The 23,218-nt window shown below is 37.9% G+C and overlaps 1 protein-coding gene across 1 annotated transcript in view; it reads left to right on the top strand.

The window, feature by feature from the left end:
* The window catches only part of BCAS3 (BCAS3 microtubule associated cell migration factor), a 572,763-nt gene that overhangs the window by 270,270 nt on the left and 279,275 nt on the right, over positions 1 to 23,218 (top strand). The window contains 3 exon segments of the mRNA XM_036838162.1: positions 12,680 to 12,780; positions 15,506 to 15,702; positions 21,424 to 21,521. Coding sequence (XP_036694057.1) covers positions 12,680 to 12,780; positions 15,506 to 15,702; positions 21,424 to 21,521 — 396 coding nt within the window.

Below are 23,218 nucleotides of genomic sequence, written 5' to 3'. Positions count from 1 at the left end.
TAACTGGATTATAGCACCATTTGACAAATTGCTTACTAAATACATCAAAATTGATTGGACATTCTGTATTTGAATTGACAAATGGCTGCATTAGGAGAACGAGGGAAATCCATTAATTATAGCCACTCTCAACCATGGGAAATATAATCATATAAATATAGATTTTGTTAAAACAAAAATCTCCACTTTATGGTAGCATTGCTTATGTGTTTACCTACACCTCTTTGTTGTTAACAGAAGGGCTGCTCTTGGCCACTGCCCTTTACATAATCATAAAAAAATAATAATTTCTGCTCTGTTATATGTTTCAAGCCCTCCTGACTGCATAATAGTTTTTAGTTCTTATTCCAGAAAAGTAGAAAATACCAGGGAAACTCAGCCTTTCTGCTCAGTTCTCAGCTGCGCCCCTGTCTGTCCATCTTGCCCTTGGAGTCTCATCTTATTTAAGTCAAAAGCTTTACTTTTTGCTTTGATGGTGTATAAGCTTTTATCATCACTCAATTTCTTCTTTTTCTCATGGTCTTTCTTTCTGAAGGTAACCAACCGAATGACCAAGGCATAAGGGAGGTGGGTGAATGCCGTGGATTGTCTCTCTCCAGTTTGAATCTGTTCTCCTTATTGTTGTCATATGACAGGAGGCTTTCTGCCATGTGATTCTGTGGAAGTTGGTGGAGAGACGAGAAACACTGGAGTGCCTTTATACCATTAGTTTCTTGCCTTTTCTACTATGCTTTCTTTGTATTTTATGACCACATGAACAGCATCAGAACCTCCCTTACATGATGTCAAGTCTGGGTCAGAGCTGAGATTTATAAGAATATTTTGGGTTTACTGTTTTTTTCTTCCCTTGGGCACTCTGCTGCCTTCCAAGGCTGTTTCCTAGGTACCAGTGGTCCTCCCATGGTTATGTCACTTACACTTTAAGTATAAAACCAAACCAATATTTTCTAAAATGAAATCTTCTGATTCCTCAGGGGTATTATAGGGAATGTAAGGTGTGGTCCAAAGTACTTTCTTTTCTGTTACTACATGTAAGGCTTCCTTGAATATCTGTAACTTCCTTGTGTTGGGACTTCTGTTCAAAGTCATTTTTTCCCATTATTTGATAGCTTTATATGGTATCTCTGATCAGCATGCATAGATGTTTATTAAGATGAGAAAAATGATTATATTAAGACGTGAAATAAAGGAATCATGGAGACTAAATCGGTGATATAGTTCATATTTGGGGATAAACAACTCTCAGATGTTTCACATGAAAATTTTAATTTAAAATAGTGAACTTACCATGTAAAGACATCATGAATTGAAACAGTTTATACTTCAGGTTAAGAACATGGTCTTTGGAGTTTGCAGTTCTAAATTCCATTTCTGCTGTTTGCTGGCTGGGTGACATTGGGCAGATAACTTAACCTCTCTGGGCTTTAGTTTACCTGCCATTCAAATGGGAATAATACCTACCTTACAAGATTGTGTTAGATTAAATGAGGTAATTCATCCAAAAAGCTTTACACATTATCTTGGATAGAATAAAAACTTACCAAAGATTAGCTTTTGTTTGTAGGTGGTGTTAACAGAAATAGTATTCTTGTTCTCCTTTGAGGTCCTTCTTGCCTCTATCCATTCCAAGAGCTTTATGACTGAGATACTATCAGTCGGCACAGCTTTGTTGTTAACAAACAAGACTGAAGAGAAAACATTTGCGGTAAATCCTATCTCTTCTGTTTTGAAGTGGTCATCTGGGCAAGTATGGCTCTAACATGAGCATTTTCAAACCTATAGAAAGAAATTTTTCTTAGCAATTCTAATTTATTGATGCAAATGAAAATTTCTCTTAGACCTATTTGTTTTGAGCATCTTCAATACCTTAGTAATTTATAGGAATTGGGATTTTTCTTGGTGTCCACTGCATTCTGAAAGGCTTTACTCTGGATAATTGCCTTAAAACTCTGAAACTCTTACATAAAAGGTAAGATTCTCAACCCCCAGCCTTCTGAAATGCCAGAAGGGCATTTGATTTTCTGAGTTTATCATTGGAATCATTGTTCACTATTCCAGTGAGCCTTTTGTTTTTTACTCCATATTTTTTGAAGTTTATAGTGAACATGTGTTCATATAATATTATTTAGGTGATTTTTTTTAAAAAAAGGCAATGAGAGAGGAAGAAAGAGAGGGAGGGAGGGGAAAAGGAAGAAAGGAAAAGAATGAAAGAAGAGGGGACTTCCCTGGTGGTGCAGTGGTTAAGAATCTGCTTGCCAATGCAGGGGACGCGGGTTCAAGCCCTGGTCCAGGAAGACCCCACATGCAGCGGAGCAAATAAGCTTGTGCGCCACAACTACTAAGCCTGCACTCTAGAGCCCGCGAGCCACAACTACTGAGCCTGCGAGCCACAGCTACTGAGCCCACGTGCCACAACTACTGAACCCTGCATGCCTAGAACCCGTGCTCCACAACAAGAGAAGCCACTGCAACGAGAAGCCCGCGCACAGCAACAAAAAGTAGCTCCCGCTCACCGCAACTAGGGAAAGCCCGCGCACAGCAACGAAGACCCAACGGAACCAAAAAAAAAAAAAAAATCTTTAAAAAAAAAGAAAGAGGGAAAGAAGGGGAGACGGAAGGATGGACTATGGCAATTTGTTATAGAGCATAGAAATTAAATGTTATATTATACTAAGGCTAAAGGTATTAATATGGATGATTCTCACACATATGGTGCTGTGGGAAAACAACATAGTCCTGAATACTTCATAGATCTCCTAGTCTCGCCAAGAAAAGAATCAAGATGGCTCTGTGTCCAACTGCGGGTCAAGAAATGTTTGCTGTTTTTTTCATTCATGCAACAGACTTAAAAAATTTTTTTGTATTATGGAAATGTTCAAACATTCACAGAAGTATAGTGAATAGTATAATGAGTCTGCCTGTTACTCAGCTTGAAGAATTAACAACATTCTGCCACTCTTGTTTCTTATGTTCTCTTAAAATCTTTTTTTTTTTTTTAACGTATGGTGGATAAAAGTATTTTGAGAAAGCCACCCACTCTTGTATCTTTTTACCTATGAATACTTTAGTATGTATCTAATGACAAGGACTTAATAATAAGGAGATAGGTCTTTCTAGTAGTTGTACGTTGTGCAGTGGTAGAGGGAAGAGCAAGCCTTGGAAAATGTTCTCCTGCATTTGGAAAGAGAGAAAAGTATATGGTGGTTGTAAGGCAGTATTCTCCATCTCATTCTTTCCCCAGTCCTCTTGGCTCTATGATGTTTCTGATTTATTTAGAGGTAAAAATCTTAAACATTTAATTTCTTTATTTTATGGAACATATCAAGGATCCTTAATGATTGTTTGGAAAGATTTTAAATTATGTTCTTAAGTATAGGTTGAAAATGTTGATGTCTTCCACAACTAAAAGCTTTTAACTCTCCATGCCAAGAGAACTTTGCCTCTTTTGCTTAGGCAAGAGAAAATCTGTACTTGATTCTTCCTGCTGTATAATGATCTGGCCTTATCTGGTATGTAACTAGATAATAAATAAGGGAAGCATGGAAGAAGCTGCATTAATTCTTTGCAAAAAATGATCTTTGCCGTTTTTACATTTCCAAACGACTCCCTCCCCTTTATATTTGTTTTGTGAGACCTTGTTGCGGAGGCTGGACTGAGTACATTAGACTCTTTGCTCTTCAACTGTGCCATTGTAGGTTAGATCGGGAACAATACGTTTCCAATAACTGGCCTATTGCCTACTTGCACAGATTGGTACATTGATGACTGAATGTGGTTTAATGATCCAAAACAGTGATTTTTTTACCTTCAAGACATCAATTTGCAATACTTTCTGCCTAACCTCTACTCATCTCAATCTCATAGAGGATATTATATTTTAGAGTGTTCCTTGAATTTAGAGAATTGATTATTCCTGAAAGAACTGCCTCTAACATACAGGGTTAGCTGTGAGAATACAGTTGCCACTATCGAAAGATTACAGCTCATAATTCTACAGAGAATTAGCACCAAAGAGCTTCTAGCTTCCAGCAAATAGTCATTTCCCTCAACAGAAACATACACTACCATGTGTACTTGAGCAGTTGCTAAAAGCTGGTCCTATATTTTATATGTGTGTGTAAATACAGAGATAATGATAAACAGATACATGTAGAGTGAGTGTGAGAAAGAGTGTATATAAGCACTTCTATTTCCCTTTTTAGAGAAAACGCCACAAAACCTAAGAAAACGGGGGAAATGTATGACTCGATATGCTGTAAGCTCAACTTTCGTTTCATGCACTGGTTTCCATCATTTATTGATACACATTTTATTTCTTTGTTTTCCTTTCTTAACTTCTTGGATTGACTTCTCTAACCATATTAACTGTAGTGTGCTTATTCCACAACTTTATAATTATAAATTTTTAAATAGGTACATGGTATACACAATTTAAAAGGTACCAAGAAATATTTAGTGGAAAATGAGTCACCCCTGTCCCCAGCCATGCTCATTTCCTCCCGTGAGGTAACAGTTCTGTAAAGGTGAGCTTTGATAAGAATGGTTTTGTTGTTATTTAGACTTATTTTTCTGGATAGATTATCTAACCCTTGGTAAGACAAAGTTGTTATCTCTAAGCTGCAAGCAAGGTATTATACAGACCTAGTATGATCCTTTAAAATAGTCAGGGTGGATTCACTTTTCTAGTTATCCTGCTACTGGTTTAATGTATATATAATATAGTTGTACTATGAATTGAGTTGCCATAATCCACATTAAATTGTGTACATCTTTCCAGGTGACCTTAATTGCAAATGTTTTGAAGGGATTGTCGCAGCCTGTTAAGTTGGGACAGTTCGAAATTTTCAGGGGAGTAGCTGATCTTGCTGACAGCCTGAAGCCATTGTGTTTTATTCTTTCTGTTCATTTTATGATATTTAGAGTTACACTGAGGAGCAAAACTAAATTGTGAACCCTTCCAGTCTATCCCCAGGCACAACTTGTCCAGATGCGAAATGGCAAATGACGGTTATGGTAGCAAGAATAACAAATGAAAGCTCCTTAGTTTATGTCTTCTGTGGGAATATTATATGATGCTTTGGAGGTAGGGCAAGGGAGACAGAGCACGGTGGGGAGGAGATGCACCTAGGGTTGTGAGTTATCCAGTGAAATCTATTATCTCATAAACAATGAGGGTATGTCATTTTTCTAATTATATATTGCCTGTGACTGTTCTTCTGGGAATGTGGAATAAAAGGAAAGTGAAACCAGAGATGTACAATGACTGACTGTTAGAAAACTTTAATAATTAATTAGAGAACATCTATGGTACCGCAGGGTCAGGGTGCAAGGAAGATCATTGATCCGTTTAATATATAACGTAGGTAAAGCCTGTTCCCTTTTATGTATTGTAACACTTCAGTTGTTGTTGCACTGATACAGGAGATGGCTCCTAATAAACAGAATAGCCAGTAATATATCGTGCTATTGCTTGATTACTCTGTGTGTGAAATTCAATGAATTCCTTTACATTTAAATGGAAACATTTATAAATTACAGGGAAAACTTACAGACTTCAGTAGAGGTTAAGAGTCACTCCCTCAATAAGAATAAGTAGGTACCTTTATCTTAAGGTAGTTAGGTGTGGTATTTTTGACCTGAGAGCCTTCTCCCTTTTTAAAAAATTATTTTTAAAAAGACCAGGGTTTAATTTTTGTCAGTTTGATAGTATGAAAGCATAACTTCTTAAATTTTGCAAATCTCTGATTACTACTATTTATGTGTGTTTGTTGGCCGTTGTATTTCCTCTTTTGTGAATTGCTTGTTCATTAGGAAATGCCTTAGACTATTTTGCTTTCGGATTATTTCTCTTTGAGCCTTTCTTCTTAAAAGGCAAATTTTATTTTCTATACTAAGAACTACATTCCCAAGCAGAATTTCTTCCTAAGATCCTGAGTGCTTTCTGATCAGAAACAGAGTTTGGTAAAGAACCCTCTCTTACTGTATGGCTGCTATATAAATGCTGTTTTTAATAAGTACCAAAAATATATTGAAGTTTGTCCTTGGATGAGAGTTTATCACTGTTGGCCTTTGGGTGAACTTTGAGCCTGAGCTGTTTCATTCAAGGCAGCATGATGTCATTTAACTCACAAATTTCTCTGTTGCTAGAAAAAGGAATGTTGTTCCCCTAAATAACCTAAAGGACTGAATAATGCTGGCACAACATTATTCACCTCTCAGGTCTCCACTAAAGACTTCAGCATGGTAAGGGTTTTATTGTTCACAGAGGATTGGTGGGGATATGGTATGGAGTAGGGGAAAACAAAAGCTGTGTCTGGTCCTGAATCTGAAGAATATTTTATTCTACCGCCCACTCTGCTGTCAGTATGACCCAGCTCTCACTCACTTCTCCAAATAAAAACCTTTGGATCCATTTTTGTTTCTTCATATTAAAAGACTCTCTAAGTTTCTTTCTAGAGCTGTTTATTCAGCATATGAACATATTTTAGGCTTTGCAATAGAAGCTGAAGCAGAGAGCTACATCTCACATAAAAAATGAGATACCATTTTTATCAACATTTCCCCCCTTATTTGAGAAGTAGATTTCCCTGATTCCAGTACTACCAAGATTCATTTCAGGGAGTAGAGCAGCTTTTTAGCATGTCCTGAAGTTGGGAGCATGGAGTTCGCTCCAGGAGAGCCTGTGCTTGATTAGCAGCTGTGTCCTCTGAAGCTAAGAGAATTTATTACTGGGAGTTCAAGAGATGCAGGGAAGACTAGAAAAAGAACATAACAGAACCAAATAGATTTTCCCTTCATTGGGTTCATAAATAAGCACTGCTCATTGTTCAGCATTATGCTTTGTGTCAGTTTATATAAAAAGGATGCTTATAACGTGTATGTGGTTAGTCTTTTAACTTTCATATACATTTGTCAACTCTTTTTTCTTTCATTGTTTTAAGGACAAATGGTGCTGGGAGCAAATAATTATTCCTTTTATTCTTTCATCTTAATGGAATATCTAGATCCTGTGTGCCCTGTTATAAACTCCATAGTTAGGAGATCTTATTTTTTCTGGAGTATCTAAACCATGCCCAATACACTGAGAAAAGTAATTACCTGCTCTAATATAAAGTGTATTCAATATATTAATGGTAAAAATGTATCTCTGTCTTTCAACTGGAAGACTAGCTTTGTTGTGGATGAACTTAGGCTATTGAGATCTAGCTGTTACTTTTTGGGGATTTTCGAAAGAATTTGATTCCTTGGAATTGAGGGTACACTGTTATTACTTCGGGTAAAACACCCTGAAATGTGAAGAGTTTTACATTTCTCCAGGACTAGTAATAACTCATTCTTGGAACCTTGATTCAAACCTACATATCCTAACCTTCAAATATTCCATTAACTAGTGTTAAAAAGGAGATTTCAGCATGTCACTTTAGATATCTGTTAATACAATGTTTATAACTCTATTTAATTACTATATTTTATGTGGGTAATTTGTAAAAATTCTATACTCATTGATCCTCTTCCTGACTACTTAGGGATTTGAGATGTTATATTATGAATTGACATTTTCCATTTTCAAATTGAGAATTTTGTTACATGGGATTCAGACGTAGGGGTATTATCAGAGGACCATTTAATCTTTCTGTTCATAATTTTACTTAGGTTGTTCTACTGACTTGGAAGTTTTTTGGGAGTTTTGATTAACAGGACTAATTTCCAAAGGTCAGTGCTGAAGCAGATTTGTTTTTGTTTGCTTTGCACATAAACACATATAAAATATATAAATATATTCATAGGAATACACACATACATACACACACACTCATATATCACTGTAAGACAGTAAAATACACTTAGTGATTTTTTTTTAGCTTTTATTTACTCACTAGAAGCATGATCTGCTTTCCTGAGAACACGATATAAACAAAGTCTAGCTCACAGTTACCTCATAACGATCTGCTCATCCTGCCCTTGGTTGTTGATCTATACTTATCAAATGCCTGTGTGTACAGGCAGTACTTTTGAAGTTGTATTCTCTAAAGAAAATTGACAGTGTATCCTTTTTAGTTAGATGGATAGTCTTGTTTAAATTACTGTACTAAAGGTAGGGATAGAACATGGCAGAGATTTTTATTTCAAAATTCCATATCCTTTTCCTAACCCAAGATTATTAATTATCTAAGAACAGTTGGTAAAAGTAAAAGATACTAACCATGTTTCTTTAGATAGAAGGTAGGTATATTGGTCCATTAAACTCAGGCTTGCAATATATGTAACTTATTTTTTTATAAATGAACTCTCTTAAGTCCTCTTTTGTGCCTCCATCCTAACAAGTACAGAAAAATTAATCTCATCAACTATAACCTTTTTTTAAATAATAGCTGGTACTTATTTATTTATTTGGCCACATGACATGTGGGATCTTAGTTCCCTGACCAGGGATCATTTTATGTTCATTTTCACCACTGAGATGTCCCAGTTCCCTGCCGAATCATGGGCTATTGGTTCATGTAGATCTCTGCAACATCCATCCTTGTTTCAAAGCCTTTTCAAAGTCTGCCAGTTCCCTGGACCTTGTCCATATTACTCTTGGACACATAGTAAATAGTCATCATCCCATCATAGGGGACTTAGAGAGGTTGTTACAGGCTCAGCTGTGCAGACCCACTATGTGCACATCTTCTTTACTGTTGCACGTGTGGAATCTCCTGCTACTTCCTTGAACTCTACCCAAGAATGAAAATAGGAGTTTTCACAGCTGTTCATCCCAAAAACTCCTTCTGAATTCTGTCATTTCATACCCTTCCTTGGGAACCCTCTTTTTCCCCCTTTCTGCTTATGGTACTCTCACTCCAATCTCAAAATATCTTTCCTAATAATTAGCTGCTTGGAGAGCACGAAACTTTGCTCTTAACTATCATACTTTCAATCTCTTTTTCTTATCCCAGGGTCAAGTTTTTGAATTCTTTTTTTCTCTGTGACCAGGTATATCATTGCTTCCCCAAGACAGTAAACATGTAATGTTCTTCCTACCTGGATTGGAGAAATTTTTTAAATGTAAAGAAATATGAGAGAGAGGGAAGGACATTTATTTTATGTTGAAAAATAGTATTCCACCACACTTGTATTTTTATATTGTGAATCTTCTGAATGCTTCAAAGCATTCTTAATTAGAATACTGTTTTTTAGTGAACATAAGGTATGGAAACTCTTCTTACAATCTCAATTTAGAAATTCAGGATTCAGACTTAATTTTTCATAGATATACATTTGGTATTTTTACCACTTCCTTTGGGAAACAGAGAATGGCTGGGAAGAAGAGGAGGAGGAGGAAGAGATTTCTTCTTTTTCTTTTTCAAGAAACTTTTCACTGTGGGAAATTTGAAACATACACACAATCAAAAAACAATAGTATAATGACTCTCCATGTACCTGTCCTTCACCTTCAACAATAATCAACTCATAACTAACCTTTTTCACCTATAATCCTACTCCTCACCATTCTCTGCCATTGGATTTTTTTTTAATTAATTAATTTATTTATTTATTTTTGGCTGTGCTGGGTTTTCGTTGCTGCACGTGGGCTTTCTCTAGTTGTGGCGAGCTGGGGCTACTCTTTGTTGTGGTGCATGGGCTTCTCATTGCAGCGGCTTCTCTTGTTGCGGAGCACGGGCTCTAGGCGCACGGGCTTCAGTAGTTGTGGCTCACAGGCTCTAGAGTGCAGGCTCAGTAGTTGTGGCGCACGGGCTTAGTTGCTCCACGGCATGTGAGATCTTCCTGGACCAGGGCTTGAACCCGTGTCCCCTGCATTGGCAGGCGGATTCTTAACCACTGGGCCACCAGGGAAGCCTCATTGGATTATTTTTAAGTTTATCCCCCCTCCCACCCCACCCCTTGCCTTTTTCTTTTTTTTGGCTCTGCCTTGCAGCTTGCAGGGTCTTAGCTACCCCACCAGGGATTGAACCCAGGCCCTCAGCAGTGAAAGCGTGGAGTCCTAACCACTGGACCGCCAGGGAATTCCCAAGTTTATCCCATTTTGATGATGGATGAATAAGTGTCCTACCATTCTGGTATCATTACTTATTCCAGAATGCAAAACTCCATTTATTCACCTAATACTTACAGAATGCTTATTCTGCAACAGGTAGTGGCCTAGGCTCAGCATATGTAGAGTACCTTATAAACTCTTGGAAAAAATTCACATTAGGTACTAGTTAGTAACACAAGGGTATAATTTCTCACTTCTTCTTAAGTTTTTCCAATATCTTTCTGTCTACCCTAGCTTTATTTTTTAAAAAAAAGAAAAAAAGAAGAAAAAAAGCCCTAAATCATCTGGTGATCCCTGCCCGCTTTGCCTTCCTGACTCATCTAACACTCCCAACTTGCCTCATCACTCGCAGCCACACTGGCCTCCTGACATTACTGAAACATTTCCTTCATGTTCCCACTTCAAAATGTTTGTAATTGATAGTCTCTCTGTAACACTTTCCCCTCAGATATCTGCATGGCCTATTCCCTCACCTCTTTAAAATCTTCTCTCACCTCAACTGCGTTCCAAAGTGTGTCCTGACCTCTAGATATTTGTCCGTAGTTGCCTTCTTGACTGGTATTTAGGGAGTGGGGTTTTGAGGCATACTCTTGCTCTGTTGTGTATTAAGAATTTAATATCAAATTTATTTATTAAAAAGAATACAAATGTTTGGGGAACAACTCAGCCTTTGCAAACATAAATTTACTTATCATCTTTGCAATATACACCAAAATTATTTAAAAGGATGCTTAAATATTAGTTGATTATTATGGTATTCTTTTCTTCATGATATTCAAAATCCTAAGAAATTAGGTGTTATGCTTTGGTGATCACTTGTGTTTTGTGCCAGATGCCAGCATGCCTCTCAGCTGTAGAACTATGAATCTGAAGAACTAATAGCTAATAGTTTTAACCACTGCAAATCTTGTATTTTAATACTATTTATCTCCCTCTGATGAGTAATTGACTGGTATCATTTCTCCTCTCCCAGATAGTTAAGATAAGGTTTTTGTGAGTACGTCTTCTTTAAAATCTTGTCCTATGTTCTGCTCTGTCTACTTCACTAATATCTGTTTCACTGAGATTTAGTTCTTCAAAATACCTTGTTCTGGCAAGAGTGCTGTGAGATTAGCATTCTCAGTCACTGCTCATGGAAGTGTAACTCTTTCTGGGAATATGCATTAAGAAATTTAGACATGTTCATATCCTTTGATTTCATTTTTAGGAATGTAGCCTAAGGCAGATGCACATACTGAAGTGTATATACCTATCTCTGGGTGGTAGAAATAATGAGATTATTTTCTTTTTCTCATTCTTTTCTGTTTCTTCTAGGTTTCTTTAATACTCACCAACTTTCCATCCTCTTCTGTTCTCTTCCTTTTCTTTTCTCTATTTCCCCTCGGTACTTTATTGCTTTACTTAGTATTAAAATGTATACAGAGGGAGAGAATATATGGGAAATCTCTATCTTCTCATCCATTGTGTTTTGAACCTAAAATTGTTCTTAAAAATGAAGTCTATTTTATAATAAAAATAAGCAAATAAATAGTATGGGACTTTAGGGACTTTCCTGGGTGGCACAGTGGTTGGGAGTCCGCCTGCCAGTGCAGGGGACATGGGTTCGAGCCCCAGTCTGGGAAGATCCCACATGCCACGGAGCTGCTGGGCCAGTGTGCCACAGGTACTGAGCCTGCGCTCTGGAGCCCATGAGCCACAACTACTGAGCCCTAGCGCCGCAGCTACTGAAGCCTGCGTGCCCTAGAGCCCATGCTCCGCAACAGGAGAGGCCACCGCAGTGAGAAGCCCGCACACCGTGGCGAGGAGTGGTCCCTGAACGCCACAGCTAGAGAGAGCCCGTGGTCAGCAAGAAAGACCCCAACGCAGCCAAAAATAAATAAATTAAATTAAATTAAAAAAAAAATAGTATGGGACTTTAAATAAGTTTCTGTTGGGATGGTATTTGGTTCATTAGGAACTCAATAAATGTTTGCCGAGTCATTTTATTGCTTTGACTAAGCAAACGTTCTTCTTTGTATGAGAAAGCAGCCTCTTTGTGTTTTAAAGCCTATATTCTACCACCTAAGAATCAGAGAAACTACTGAAGTATCCAGAAAAAATGAAACATTTCTTTGGATAAATGAAATGTTTTAGGAACTAAAAGTGTTTTAAAATTAAAAATATTTTAATGCCTTCCCTTTATATGAACTATTAAGTAGACTCTTAAAGAATCTTATTTGAGATTTGTTTTAAAAACCCCTTCCTGAACTATAGGAACTGCATTAAATTAATTTCATTGTTAGATGGAGAGGACTGAAGTGTCCTAAAGGCTAGGAGTTACATTGGTGCGTGGGCAATGGAGTTCCAAACTGTTCCTTAATGTACTTGTGCTGTTAAGATGCAATTAGTTGTGTATTTCTTTAACAGTGATATACGTAATGACTAAATTCCTGCAGATGTTTTTTAAAGTGTACTCTTATTTGGAGATTTTTCTTACTCCTCAGAAATTCAGTCTTTCTTGTTCGTTAATTATTTGAATTGTGCATTGAATGTCTTATTTTAGCTTATAAATTACCACAGTATTCAGGATGGTTATGCCTACATTCATTTTTTTCACTGCATGGATTAAAGTTGTTTAAATACGTTTTCTTTCTCCTGCAGTGGTTCCCCCTGGAAGTCCTGGGCCCATTACTCGGCATGGGTCCTATGACAGTTTAGCTTCTGACCATAGTGGGCAGGAAGATGAAGAGTGGCTGTCTCAGGTAAGACTCTGAAACACCGGGTCTATTAAAGTGACAGAAAACAGAGATCCATTAGCTCTTTTTTTCTTGAATTTTAAAAATTATTTTCCTAAGAGGAAAATGGGCAGAATTGGGATTTTTTAAGGATCCCCAAGAATTAATCAATTGTCTTTCCATATTAAGAATTTCTCATAAATACTGCTGCAGGGATACATATACATATATTTTATACACACACATATGCATATATATATGTGTGTGTGTGTACATTAGCTTTCACACAGAGAGCATAAAATATGCTATCTTTCAAACAATCCATTCGTATCCCCCAGGACCTTGGATTTCAGATGGACTGTTTGGATTAAAATAAGAATTGGCCTTGTTAAAACAGTGAAGCCATTCAGCAATCTTTGGGCTTTTCTTTTGTGGAGGCAACAGTTTCTGAAGATTGGGCCCATACTTTGATTAGGAAAGTTAGGCATTCTAATCTACACAAGTGCCCGCCTGGCTTTCCTTTCCTAAGCTCCTGTAATGCCGCTTCTAGCGGTCTCGAAACCAGTCCTGTAACAGCTTCGACTGACCCTTCCTCTCCCTGCTAGGTGAAGCTGTCTTCATCTCAAGGGCTTTGAAATAAAAGATGCTCAGGCAGATTTCAAAATGATGAGATTACAAGTGACTTCATTACAAATGCTGTTATGTCTGTCTCAAGTCTGACATCATTTGGTGAAGTTAATGACTGGTCTCAGATTACCAATCCAGCGGCTTTTCATCAGACAGGTGCCTCAGTGGAGGCCGGGTGCAGTTTCATTGCTTTCTCAGGGAAGGGAGCCCGAAAAACTAAAGGGAATCTGGGAACTGGAGAATCAAATTGTTTCTAGGTGACATACAGGAAGCTCCCTGAAGGAGCTTGATGCATATGGAGATACATTCTTTCTTGAGGATACCACGATAAAGTAAAAAAAAAAAAAAAAAAAAGAATGCTGGCAAAGAAACCACTGTCCTTCACTTCAACTTTTCAATTAGAAAAAGGGGTAATGTGTGCTGTCAGTGTGAAAGTATCTACAATATGTTTGTACCGCATACAACAGAGGAGTGAGCAGGAACATCTGGCCGTTGCCTCAGTGAAATTGCACAGGCATCTGTTTACCTCTCGGCTCTGTGACACTGATGGTTTTGAGCTTAAAATACACAGAATGCTTTATCTGTGGCCTCATTTACATTGCTGAATACAGCTCCTTGAATGAGAAATCACTGTCCTAAATCTGAGTAGTTTTCTCCCTGTGATTAGTGGGAATGTGAATATTGTTCCAAGACCGTGATGCTTTTGCCCTTTAGGACTTACACACACAGAGCTGCACTCCGTGAACCTTTTCAGTTACATTTTGTTAAGAATTAATCACTGCAGTCAGAGAAATGTGATTAAATATAAAAGAACTCAGGGCAAAACTAAGGCACATGGCTAGTCAATTCCATAAAGTATGTATACAGATGTGGATGTAGCAATTACAAGACATTGAGAAATAGTGTTTTACCAAAGGTTTGCATATTTAATCTCTTATTCAAGTTGCTCATTTGTAAAATCACATGTTTATTTTTAGGTTTTACCCTGTGTCCTACTCTCTGCATTGTCTAATATTGGCAACATTCCGTACCCCCTCCATAGAGCATGAAATTCATAAAGCATTTTGGTATTACTGTTTTGCAGCATTTAAAATACCTATGTGAATGTTCATGGTAGTTGAGAAAACAATCTAATTAAGAAATGGTATTTTGAAGACAAATCTAGTTTGAGGGAAAATATATAGTCCTCTCTTCCATTAAAAGTGAATTTTGGAGGATTTTGAGGGCAGTAAAGTAAATATTATAGTGTTTAATTGTGGAAAGAAACTGGCTTTGGGTATTAAATTATTTCAGACCTTTTCTTTTCCTTGGATAGTTCAAGAACAACTTCACATTTGTCATGAGCTTGGTCCTCAATGAAGGAATTACTTTTAATCTGTGGATTGATAGGTGTAGTATTCACTGCATGCCCACAAAGTGGTAAGTACTGTCTAGAATGAGTGAAAAACGTAGTCCCTAGGGAGCCAGTGCTCGGTATATGAGGCAGGCAACTGATCCTTTTATTCTCATGTGATTTTTGTGTTATATATGTGGGGTGCATGTGTGTGTGTATGTATATTTGTGTTTACATATACACACATATATTTACACATACACAAAATGAGTTTCTGGTATTGATGTATTTTGGTGAGAACCCGTAGAGGGATGTAGTGAATGTCTCTATAGGTTGCTATTGTCATCACCTTTTTTTTTTTTTTTTTAAATATTTATTTATTTATTATTATTATTTTTTGGCTGCGCCTGGTCTTAGTTGCAGCACATGGGATCTTTTGTTACGGTGTGCAGGCTCCAGAACGCATGGGCTCTGTAGTTGCGGCACACAGGCTCTCCAGTTGTGGCACGCGGGCTTAGTTGCCCTGCGGCATGTGGGATCTTAGTTCCCCGACCAGGGATTGAATCAGTGTCCCCTGTATTGCAAGACGGATTCTTAACCACTGGACCACCAGGGAAGTCCCTGTCATCACCTTTTGATTGTAGATGCCCTGTCCCTCTTCCACTTGGTTAAGATGGGCTTCTTGGAGAATGTGAGTGTTCAGAGATGAGATTGGGGTCGGGGGGTGGATCATGAAAGGCTCTCAAAGGGAGAGCCTAATACATTTCAATCATGATTCCTAATCTGTTCCAGGTAGAAATTGTAACGCACACCGGACCCCACAGACGTCTGTGGATGGGTCCACAGTTCCAGTTCAAAACCATCCATCCCTCAGGCCAAACCACAGTCATATCATCCAGTTCATCTGTGTTGCAGTCTCATGGTCCAAGTGATACTCCACAGCCCCTTTCGGATTTTGATACAGATGATCTTGATCTCAACAGTCTCAGGTAAGAAATAAGAACTAGAGAGTGATCTGAACACATTAATATGTTCATTTGTAGTTAACATCTTAGATAATATTTGCATTTCCCCTTCTGATGCTTATCACGTTGCAGAATACATACAGTGTAACTTGTGGTTCATTATTATCACTGGGGATCTTATGTGAGATCTCATCACATCCAATAAATATTTGTGTTCTGGATTGTACTTCCCTAAATCTAATATTCAGTGCACTTTTTAAAGCCATCTTATTTTATGATGCCTCTCTCATATTTCTAATATCTATCTCTTTATCTGTCTCGCTATATTTTCATCATATATATTCTCGATCCTCACTTGTAAGAATCACAGTAGTTTACAGAGTATGCTTTTTTTTTTTTAAACCTAAGTTGTTTTTTTTTTAATTTTATTTATTTATTTATTTATGGCTGTGTTGGGTCTTCGTTTCTGTGCGAGGGCTTTCTCCAGTTGTGGCAAGTGGGGGCCACTCTTCATCGCAGTGCACGGGCCTCTCACTATCGCGGCCTCTCTCGTTGCGGAGCACAGGCTCCAGACGCACAGGCTCAGTAATTGTGGCTCACGGGCCCAGCTGCTCCGCGGCATGTGGGATCTTCCCAGACCAGGGCTCGAACCCGTGTCCCCTGCATTGGCAGGCAGATTCTTAACCACTGCGCCACCAGGGAAGCCCAGAGTATGCTTTTTATTATTAGCATTTTTTTTAATGTAATTGAGAACTTTTTGACTTTTGTGCTCTTCTGTTTGCTTAGCAGTTTAATTTGTTACACCAGGACTTGACACATTAGGATACAACAGACAGTGAAGGGCTTAGTCTAATGCAATATAATCTCCCTTTCCTTGTGTTCTTTTAAAAAAAAGTTCTACAGTGTATTTTTATTTGAATCTAAAATAGCCCTCTGACCTTTTTCTTGCATCTCTTTTTTAAAAATTGTGGAAAAATGTGTCCCAATCCTATGTTGGAAATATGTTTTTATTCTACTTCTTTGTCAACATTAATAACAGATCTTTATAACAATGCAAAAGCTGTTGCAGAGGTGGATTAGGCCTAGATATTTCTTCTTTAAGAATAACTCATATAATGAAACATGTCTCCTGTAATACCTTTCTAAGTATTTTAGTTTGTTATTTTAGTTTTCTTTGTATTTTATTTCTTCCATACATTTTTGCTTTTTTTCGTTCAGTATATTTTCTTTAGCTTTCTAGAAGTGGCACTTCTCCCTAACATGTGAGGCAATAGTGACAATACAGTGGGTGCTAGACCATTTTTCATAGGTACTAATTATAAAATATGATCCAGTTTCACAAAGTCGAGTCAGTCCTCAGCTTAGTGATTCAGTGCGTATTCAAATTTTTTATAGGTTATTTTGTTACTTAAATGTTAATAAAATAGACCCATGAAACTATGTTTATTCTCTTTACTAAAGTATTCTCGAGATTCTCCCCCCACCTTTTTTTCTTTCTGATGATTGTCACCCGCTACTCTGATAAGACCCTGTCCCTTTTCTTTGGAGGACATCCCCAGCTCCTGTATACACAGCTCTGTTCCTTTGGGTTTTTTGTTTGTTTTTTTGTTTTTAAAGTTTTTTTTTTTTTTTTGATGTGGACCATTTTTAAAGTCTTTATTGAATTTATTACAATATTGCTTCTGTTTTATGTTTTGGTTTTTTTGGCCATGAGGCATGTGGGATCTTAGCTCCCCAACCAGGAATCGAACCCACACCCCCTGCACTGGAAGGTGAAGTCCTAACCACTGGACCGCCAGGGGAGTCCCCTGTTCCTTTGTTTTTGACCTCCTCTAGCTTTCTTAGTTACCCCTTACTTTGGATACAGTTCTTCATCTAAAAGCTCTCTAACTTGCTTCTTCAGACAGAGCTTTATTCCTGAAATCCTTCCAGAATTTTCCTCAGGGAGTTTTCTTTTTCTTATACTAAAGAGCTCCCGGTATTTAAATTGTTTGTGTCCTTTTTGTTGGGAACATATAAATATTAGAAACCTTTATGTTAGTCCCAGGTTTATAATTTTATTTTTATTTCACTTGTAGTTTATATTTAAACATTTGAGCATATAGGCCCTTGGTTATGACCTTAACCCCATTAGAACACAGTTTTGATGGAAAATTCAGATTTACCTCACATCATTTCAATTATGTGTCCTGTTTAGTACCATTTCCTGCCCAGCATCCAATTAGAAATTCCACTTTTTATATTCTCCTCACTCCTGTCCACTATCACTTTATCCCAGCTCCTCACCTCTGGTTCTACATTTCTTTAGGCTTATGCACAATGGCAGTATAGCTGTTGACTTTACCTTCTTCTTTATTTATTTATTTTTTTAAAAAATTAATTTATTTATTTTTATTAATTTATTTTTGGCTGCGTTGGGTCTTCCTTGCTGCGCACGGGCTTTCTCTAGTTGCGGTGAGTGGGGGCTACTCTTCGTTGTGGTGGCTTCTCTTGTTGCGGAGCACAGGCTCTCAGTGCGTGGGCTTCAGTAGTTGTGGCACATGGGCTCAGTAGTTGGGGCTCGTGGGCTCTAGAGCGCAGCCTCTGTAGTTGTGGTGCACGGGCTCAGTAGGTGTGGCGCACGGGCTTAGTTGCTCCGTGGCATGTGGGATCTTCCCTGACCAGGGCTCGAACCCATGTCCCCTGCATTGGCAGGCGGATTCTTAACCACTGAGCCACCAGGGAAGCCGCCCCCTACCTTCTCCTTTAAATTGTGAAGACTTGTTTAGATTTTTTTGGCTCAACTGACCCTTTACACCTGGTACCTTGTCCTATACCTCATATTGCTAAGAATTACTTGATGCTGTGGTAGTCTGCCTCCCTGTATCCTAACCAAAATGGCAACAGTCAGGTGTATTGGTGGCTGTCGTATCTATAACAGGCATGGCGGTTAGGCATGGCTAACCTCATACCAGCTCCTTATTTGGAATAGGGATTTAACTTGTAAAAAAGGTCAATGAAATATTTATTAATAGACCTGAGAAATAGATAATGTAAAAGAAAGTGAAATATAAAACCTAGTTTTCCGTTCAAGATTAGCTCCTAAGAAATCAATTTCATTTTATTTTATCATTTTATTTTTTCATCTAGTTAATTAATACATCCATCAACTGATCTATTTTATATATGTATGTTGTGAATTTTCTGTGTGTGAGAACATTTAACTTCTACTCTTTTAGCAAACTTCAGTTATATAATATAGTTTTATCAACCATAGTCACCATGTGATACATTAGATCTTCACACCTTAACCATATTATTTTAATTGATATATAATTCACATAACATAAAATTCACTGTACAATTCAGTGGCTTTATTACATTCACTATGTTGTGCTATATCCCCCAGTCTAATTCTAGGACATTTCCATCACCCCCACCAGTTTTTTTTTGGTCTTTTTTTTATTATTATTATGGAAAAATTTCAAGCATATATAAAAATATGTAAAGTTAAAGAGAATAATAGAATTAACCCCTGTGTATCCATTGCCCAGCTTCAACACATCAATTCTTGGCCAATCTTCTTTCATCTATAGCCCAGTCCACACCCCACCCACAACTCTGGATGATTCAGAAACTCCAATGCTATAAAGTGAATTAATAATAGGAAAATTATTAGGCCATATAAATTATTTAGACCAGGAAGGAGCTTTGATTTGCATGCACTGAGCATGTCTAACAGGCTAGCTTCTTGTTTCTTTTAAGACCCAGAAAACATCTCTTCTAGAAACTTCAAATAAACTCTTCCTCTTTTCTCACTGGCCCACATTTGCTTCGGCCTGCCCATCCCTGAGCTAATTAATCTCACCATGAGATGATGGGATTATCATGACTGGCTTGGGAAAATGAGCTGGGGCAGAAGGCATACTGGTTAGGGCACCATTATCGTCCACTGCAGCAGTTATCATCAACATTTCCAACTTCCAATACTAGATCAAATGCATCATTTTTCATCCCCCCGCCCCGCCCCATTTCTTTCTTTCATACAACAAATGCATATACGTTCAAGCTGTGCTTTCAGTAAGGACTCTTTTGGGACTTCCCTGGTGGCGCAGTGGTTAAGAATCCGCCTGTCAATTCCCACATGCCGCGGAGCAACCAAGCCCATGTGCCACAACTACTGAGCCTGTGCTCTAGAGCCCGCGAGCCACAACTACTGAAGCCCGTGTGCCTAGAGCCCATGCTCCCCAACAAGAGAAGCCACCGCAATGAGAAGCCCGCACACCGCAACGAAGAGGAGCCCCCACTCTCTGCAACTAGAGAAAGCCCCCGCACAGCAACGAAGACCCAGTGCAGCCAAAAATAAATAAATAAATTTATTAAAAAAACAAACAAAAATACCTCTTCACAAAGATTAACTCAATGGATCACGGACCTAAGTGTAAAAAGCAAAATTATTTTTTAAAAAAAGGACTCTTTTTCTGTAGTCCATAATTGGTATGTCAGCCTTCGATAATCTGTCCCATGGTGCTAATCGATTCTTATCTTCCACCAGTATCCACTATAAACCCTATGCTTAAGCCAAATCATGCTCTTCAAGATGCCCTGCATTTATCATGCTTGGTCACAATTCCAAGGGTTCACTTGTTCTAGTTCTATGTTTAAAGGGCACTTCTTGCCCCTTTGCATATATACACATCCTAATACTGTATACAGGTCCAATTTCTGTTATAGCTCCATAAGACCATCTCGATCTGCTGTGGACCATACATTCCTCCCCCCCATTTCTTCATTCTGAGCTTTCATTACCTATTTCATTCATTTTCACACTCCAGTTTTCTTTTGCATCAGTCCTGAATGTCCATATGCTATACTGTATATCTGCACACAGACTTTGTATTTCGTGTTTTGTTTCTGCTTGTTCCTAGAATAATACTGACACGTGATTAATATTCAGCAAATACTTACTGAATGAACGAATCGCCAAAAATGCATGCTTATATTGTTATAACAAGTCTTTATTCCTTTAAGTTGCCTGGGCCTCTCGGATCTTTTAGCCATACAGAAATTTTTGTGTGAATAGTATTAATCTAATACAACTGGAAATAGACTCTTGGCATTTATAGATTTGCCATTCCCAAGCAACTTGAAATTTTATGTAGTAAATTGCAAGTTTGCTGAGACTCTAATTGATTCTTCAATGCTAATTGATAATTTTATGGAGGTAACTCAGTTAGATGGTAGTAATCCTAGCTAACCCCCTGGCAGCCACATCCCAACACAGCTTTGTTATCCTATGCTTGTTGTCATATATAAAGTAACTTTCATTAAGGATTTTAAGGGAGTGACTCAAAATTTGTATCTATTAATGCTGTCTTTTAAGGAAGGCATGGTTCTATTCATGAATTTGAAGATTCTCAAAACTCTTCATCTCCTTTGCAAATGCCAAAGTTTTCAGTATGATGTGTTTTGTGTCCTCTCCCATGCTGCTTAATTTATCACTTTAAATTAATTTCAGTTTTTCAGTCCCTTGCTTAAAATCTATTGAAAACATACAAAGAGAAGAAGAGGTCTAGAGTGTAGAGAATGCTGTGCTTTAGCCTTCTGCGAGAATAAGGGACTGCAGCTCCCCTGTTTGCCTTGTTTTAGAATGAATGGTTCTTTAATGGATTGGGCTATTCCAGCATTCCTGATTTAAGATCTGTTGTCGCCAGCGACAGTTTTGATGCCAGTAACATATGTGAATTAAATTAAATTGCATTGCAGGATCCAGCCAGTCCGCTCTGACCCAGTCAGCATGCCAGGGTCATCCCGTCCAGTGTCTGATCGAAGGGGAATTTCCACCGTGATTGATGCTGCCTCAGGTAGAAAACTACCTCCAAAATGTTTACTGGGTATTTCTGTGCATTTTTAGTTTCTTTTCTTGCACCATGTAGAGAGTATATATTTTTTGCCATCTTCCTCTTCTTTTTTCGGGGGGTGGTGGGGAGGGATGGCTGCGTGTGCACAGGCAGTTGTGTGTGCACGTGTGCGTGTGGGGGTGTGTGTGTGTGTGTGTATTAAAACAGTACTGTGCCTACATTTGCTGCTAAACGACGCCATGCATTTAAATATTGTTAAGGTTGGTGAAGGATGCGGTGGAGTTGGCACTTGATTAAATGTAATGAACACAGTATTGAAGGCTACAGGGTTGATGACTGTTTTGCCTTTGATCTCTCAAATGTGGAGAAGCAACCTTGACAGAGAACGTAAATACAATATATGGATTCAATTTACTCAACCTGTTGAGTATCAGAGTGCCTGATCTGTGGAAGTAGAGAGTCCAAATGCTATAGCTTAAATGGTTTTATTATTGAAAGCATAAAGTTTAGAAATTCATTAACTTAACTCTGTCTATCACAATGATTAACTTCCTATCCTTGGAAGCAAGCCATGAATATGTGTCGTCAGTACCTGGAAGTAAGTCTTTGTCTCTATAGGTGATAGTTGCTACATTAGTATTGTAAAACTGTTTTCTGCCAGGTGTGCCAAATAATAGAACTGTTTGTAATAATACATTTTCTCATCTCTAAATGCAGTCATAAAGAAAATAAGGACAGTGATGCTTTATATATGGTGCAGCTGCGGTGCATCTGAAGACATCATACGGCAGGGTTTCATCAAAAAAAGTCTCTTACAAGTAGAATTATTAAACACTCGGTATTAGTCAAACAGTTGAGTCAGAGAGGATTTTAATCTATAGCAATTTCAAAATCCCTGGAGACAGCTGACTTGATTGAGGTTTAAAATGTGAAAGAAAAAGGAAACAAACACAAACCTGATTTGTGAAGGTCTCTTTTAAAAGACCAAAGCTTCTATTTCTGATTCTGTCTCTGGATGTGTTTCGAAGTTTGAAAGCTCATGGGTTTTGTACGTTTTCTTGGCGTTCTGAACTATTTGTCAGTGGATTGTACCTTGTGTCTGATTGAGCTATCCACTTCCAGGGCTGTGCTTTCATTCTTAATGTAAACTCTTACTTTGGAGAACTCATACTTTTCCTCTGCTTTAACTTGGCAACCAGGGTAGTCCCCTGGACACAAGCACAGAAATGTCTAAGGTCCCTAGCCTTGCACTGAATGAGATATTGAGATAGGTGACTTAAACAATAAATCTTTTTGATAGTTTCAGTCTGTCAATGCTAACAGATCCTGCTCATATGGAATTATCATTTACAATTGTGAATCCTGGAAATGATGTATTTAACTTGAAGTATTTTATTCAAGATTTCAGTAGTAGGTTTTGTTGGTTTGGGGGTATTGTTTTTTTGTTTTTTTACGTTATTAAACTGCCATATTATTAATGCTTTAGCATCAGGTAACTAGCTATTGGTCAAGTGAAACACATGTCACTAAAGCAGTTCCCATGTGTGTTATTAAATGTGCCATATTCAGTTCACGATTCTGGGTTAAGACTTGTATTTATCACGTATCACTATCTCAATTTTAGCTCTTTGTAAAGTTCTCTCATGCCACAGAAAGGAACTTCAGTGAACTATTGCAACCATAGTTTTGTTTTACTCTGT

Source organism: Balaenoptera musculus, chromosome 20 (genome assembly GCF_009873245.2).
Source record: "Balaenoptera musculus isolate JJ_BM4_2016_0621 chromosome 20, mBalMus1.pri.v3, whole genome shotgun sequence".
NCBI classification, from domain to species: Eukaryota; Metazoa; Chordata; class Mammalia; order Artiodactyla; family Balaenopteridae; genus Balaenoptera; species Balaenoptera musculus.
The sequence above is the reverse complement of the archived record's forward strand: the minus strand, read 5'-3'. Positions and strand labels throughout refer to the sequence as shown.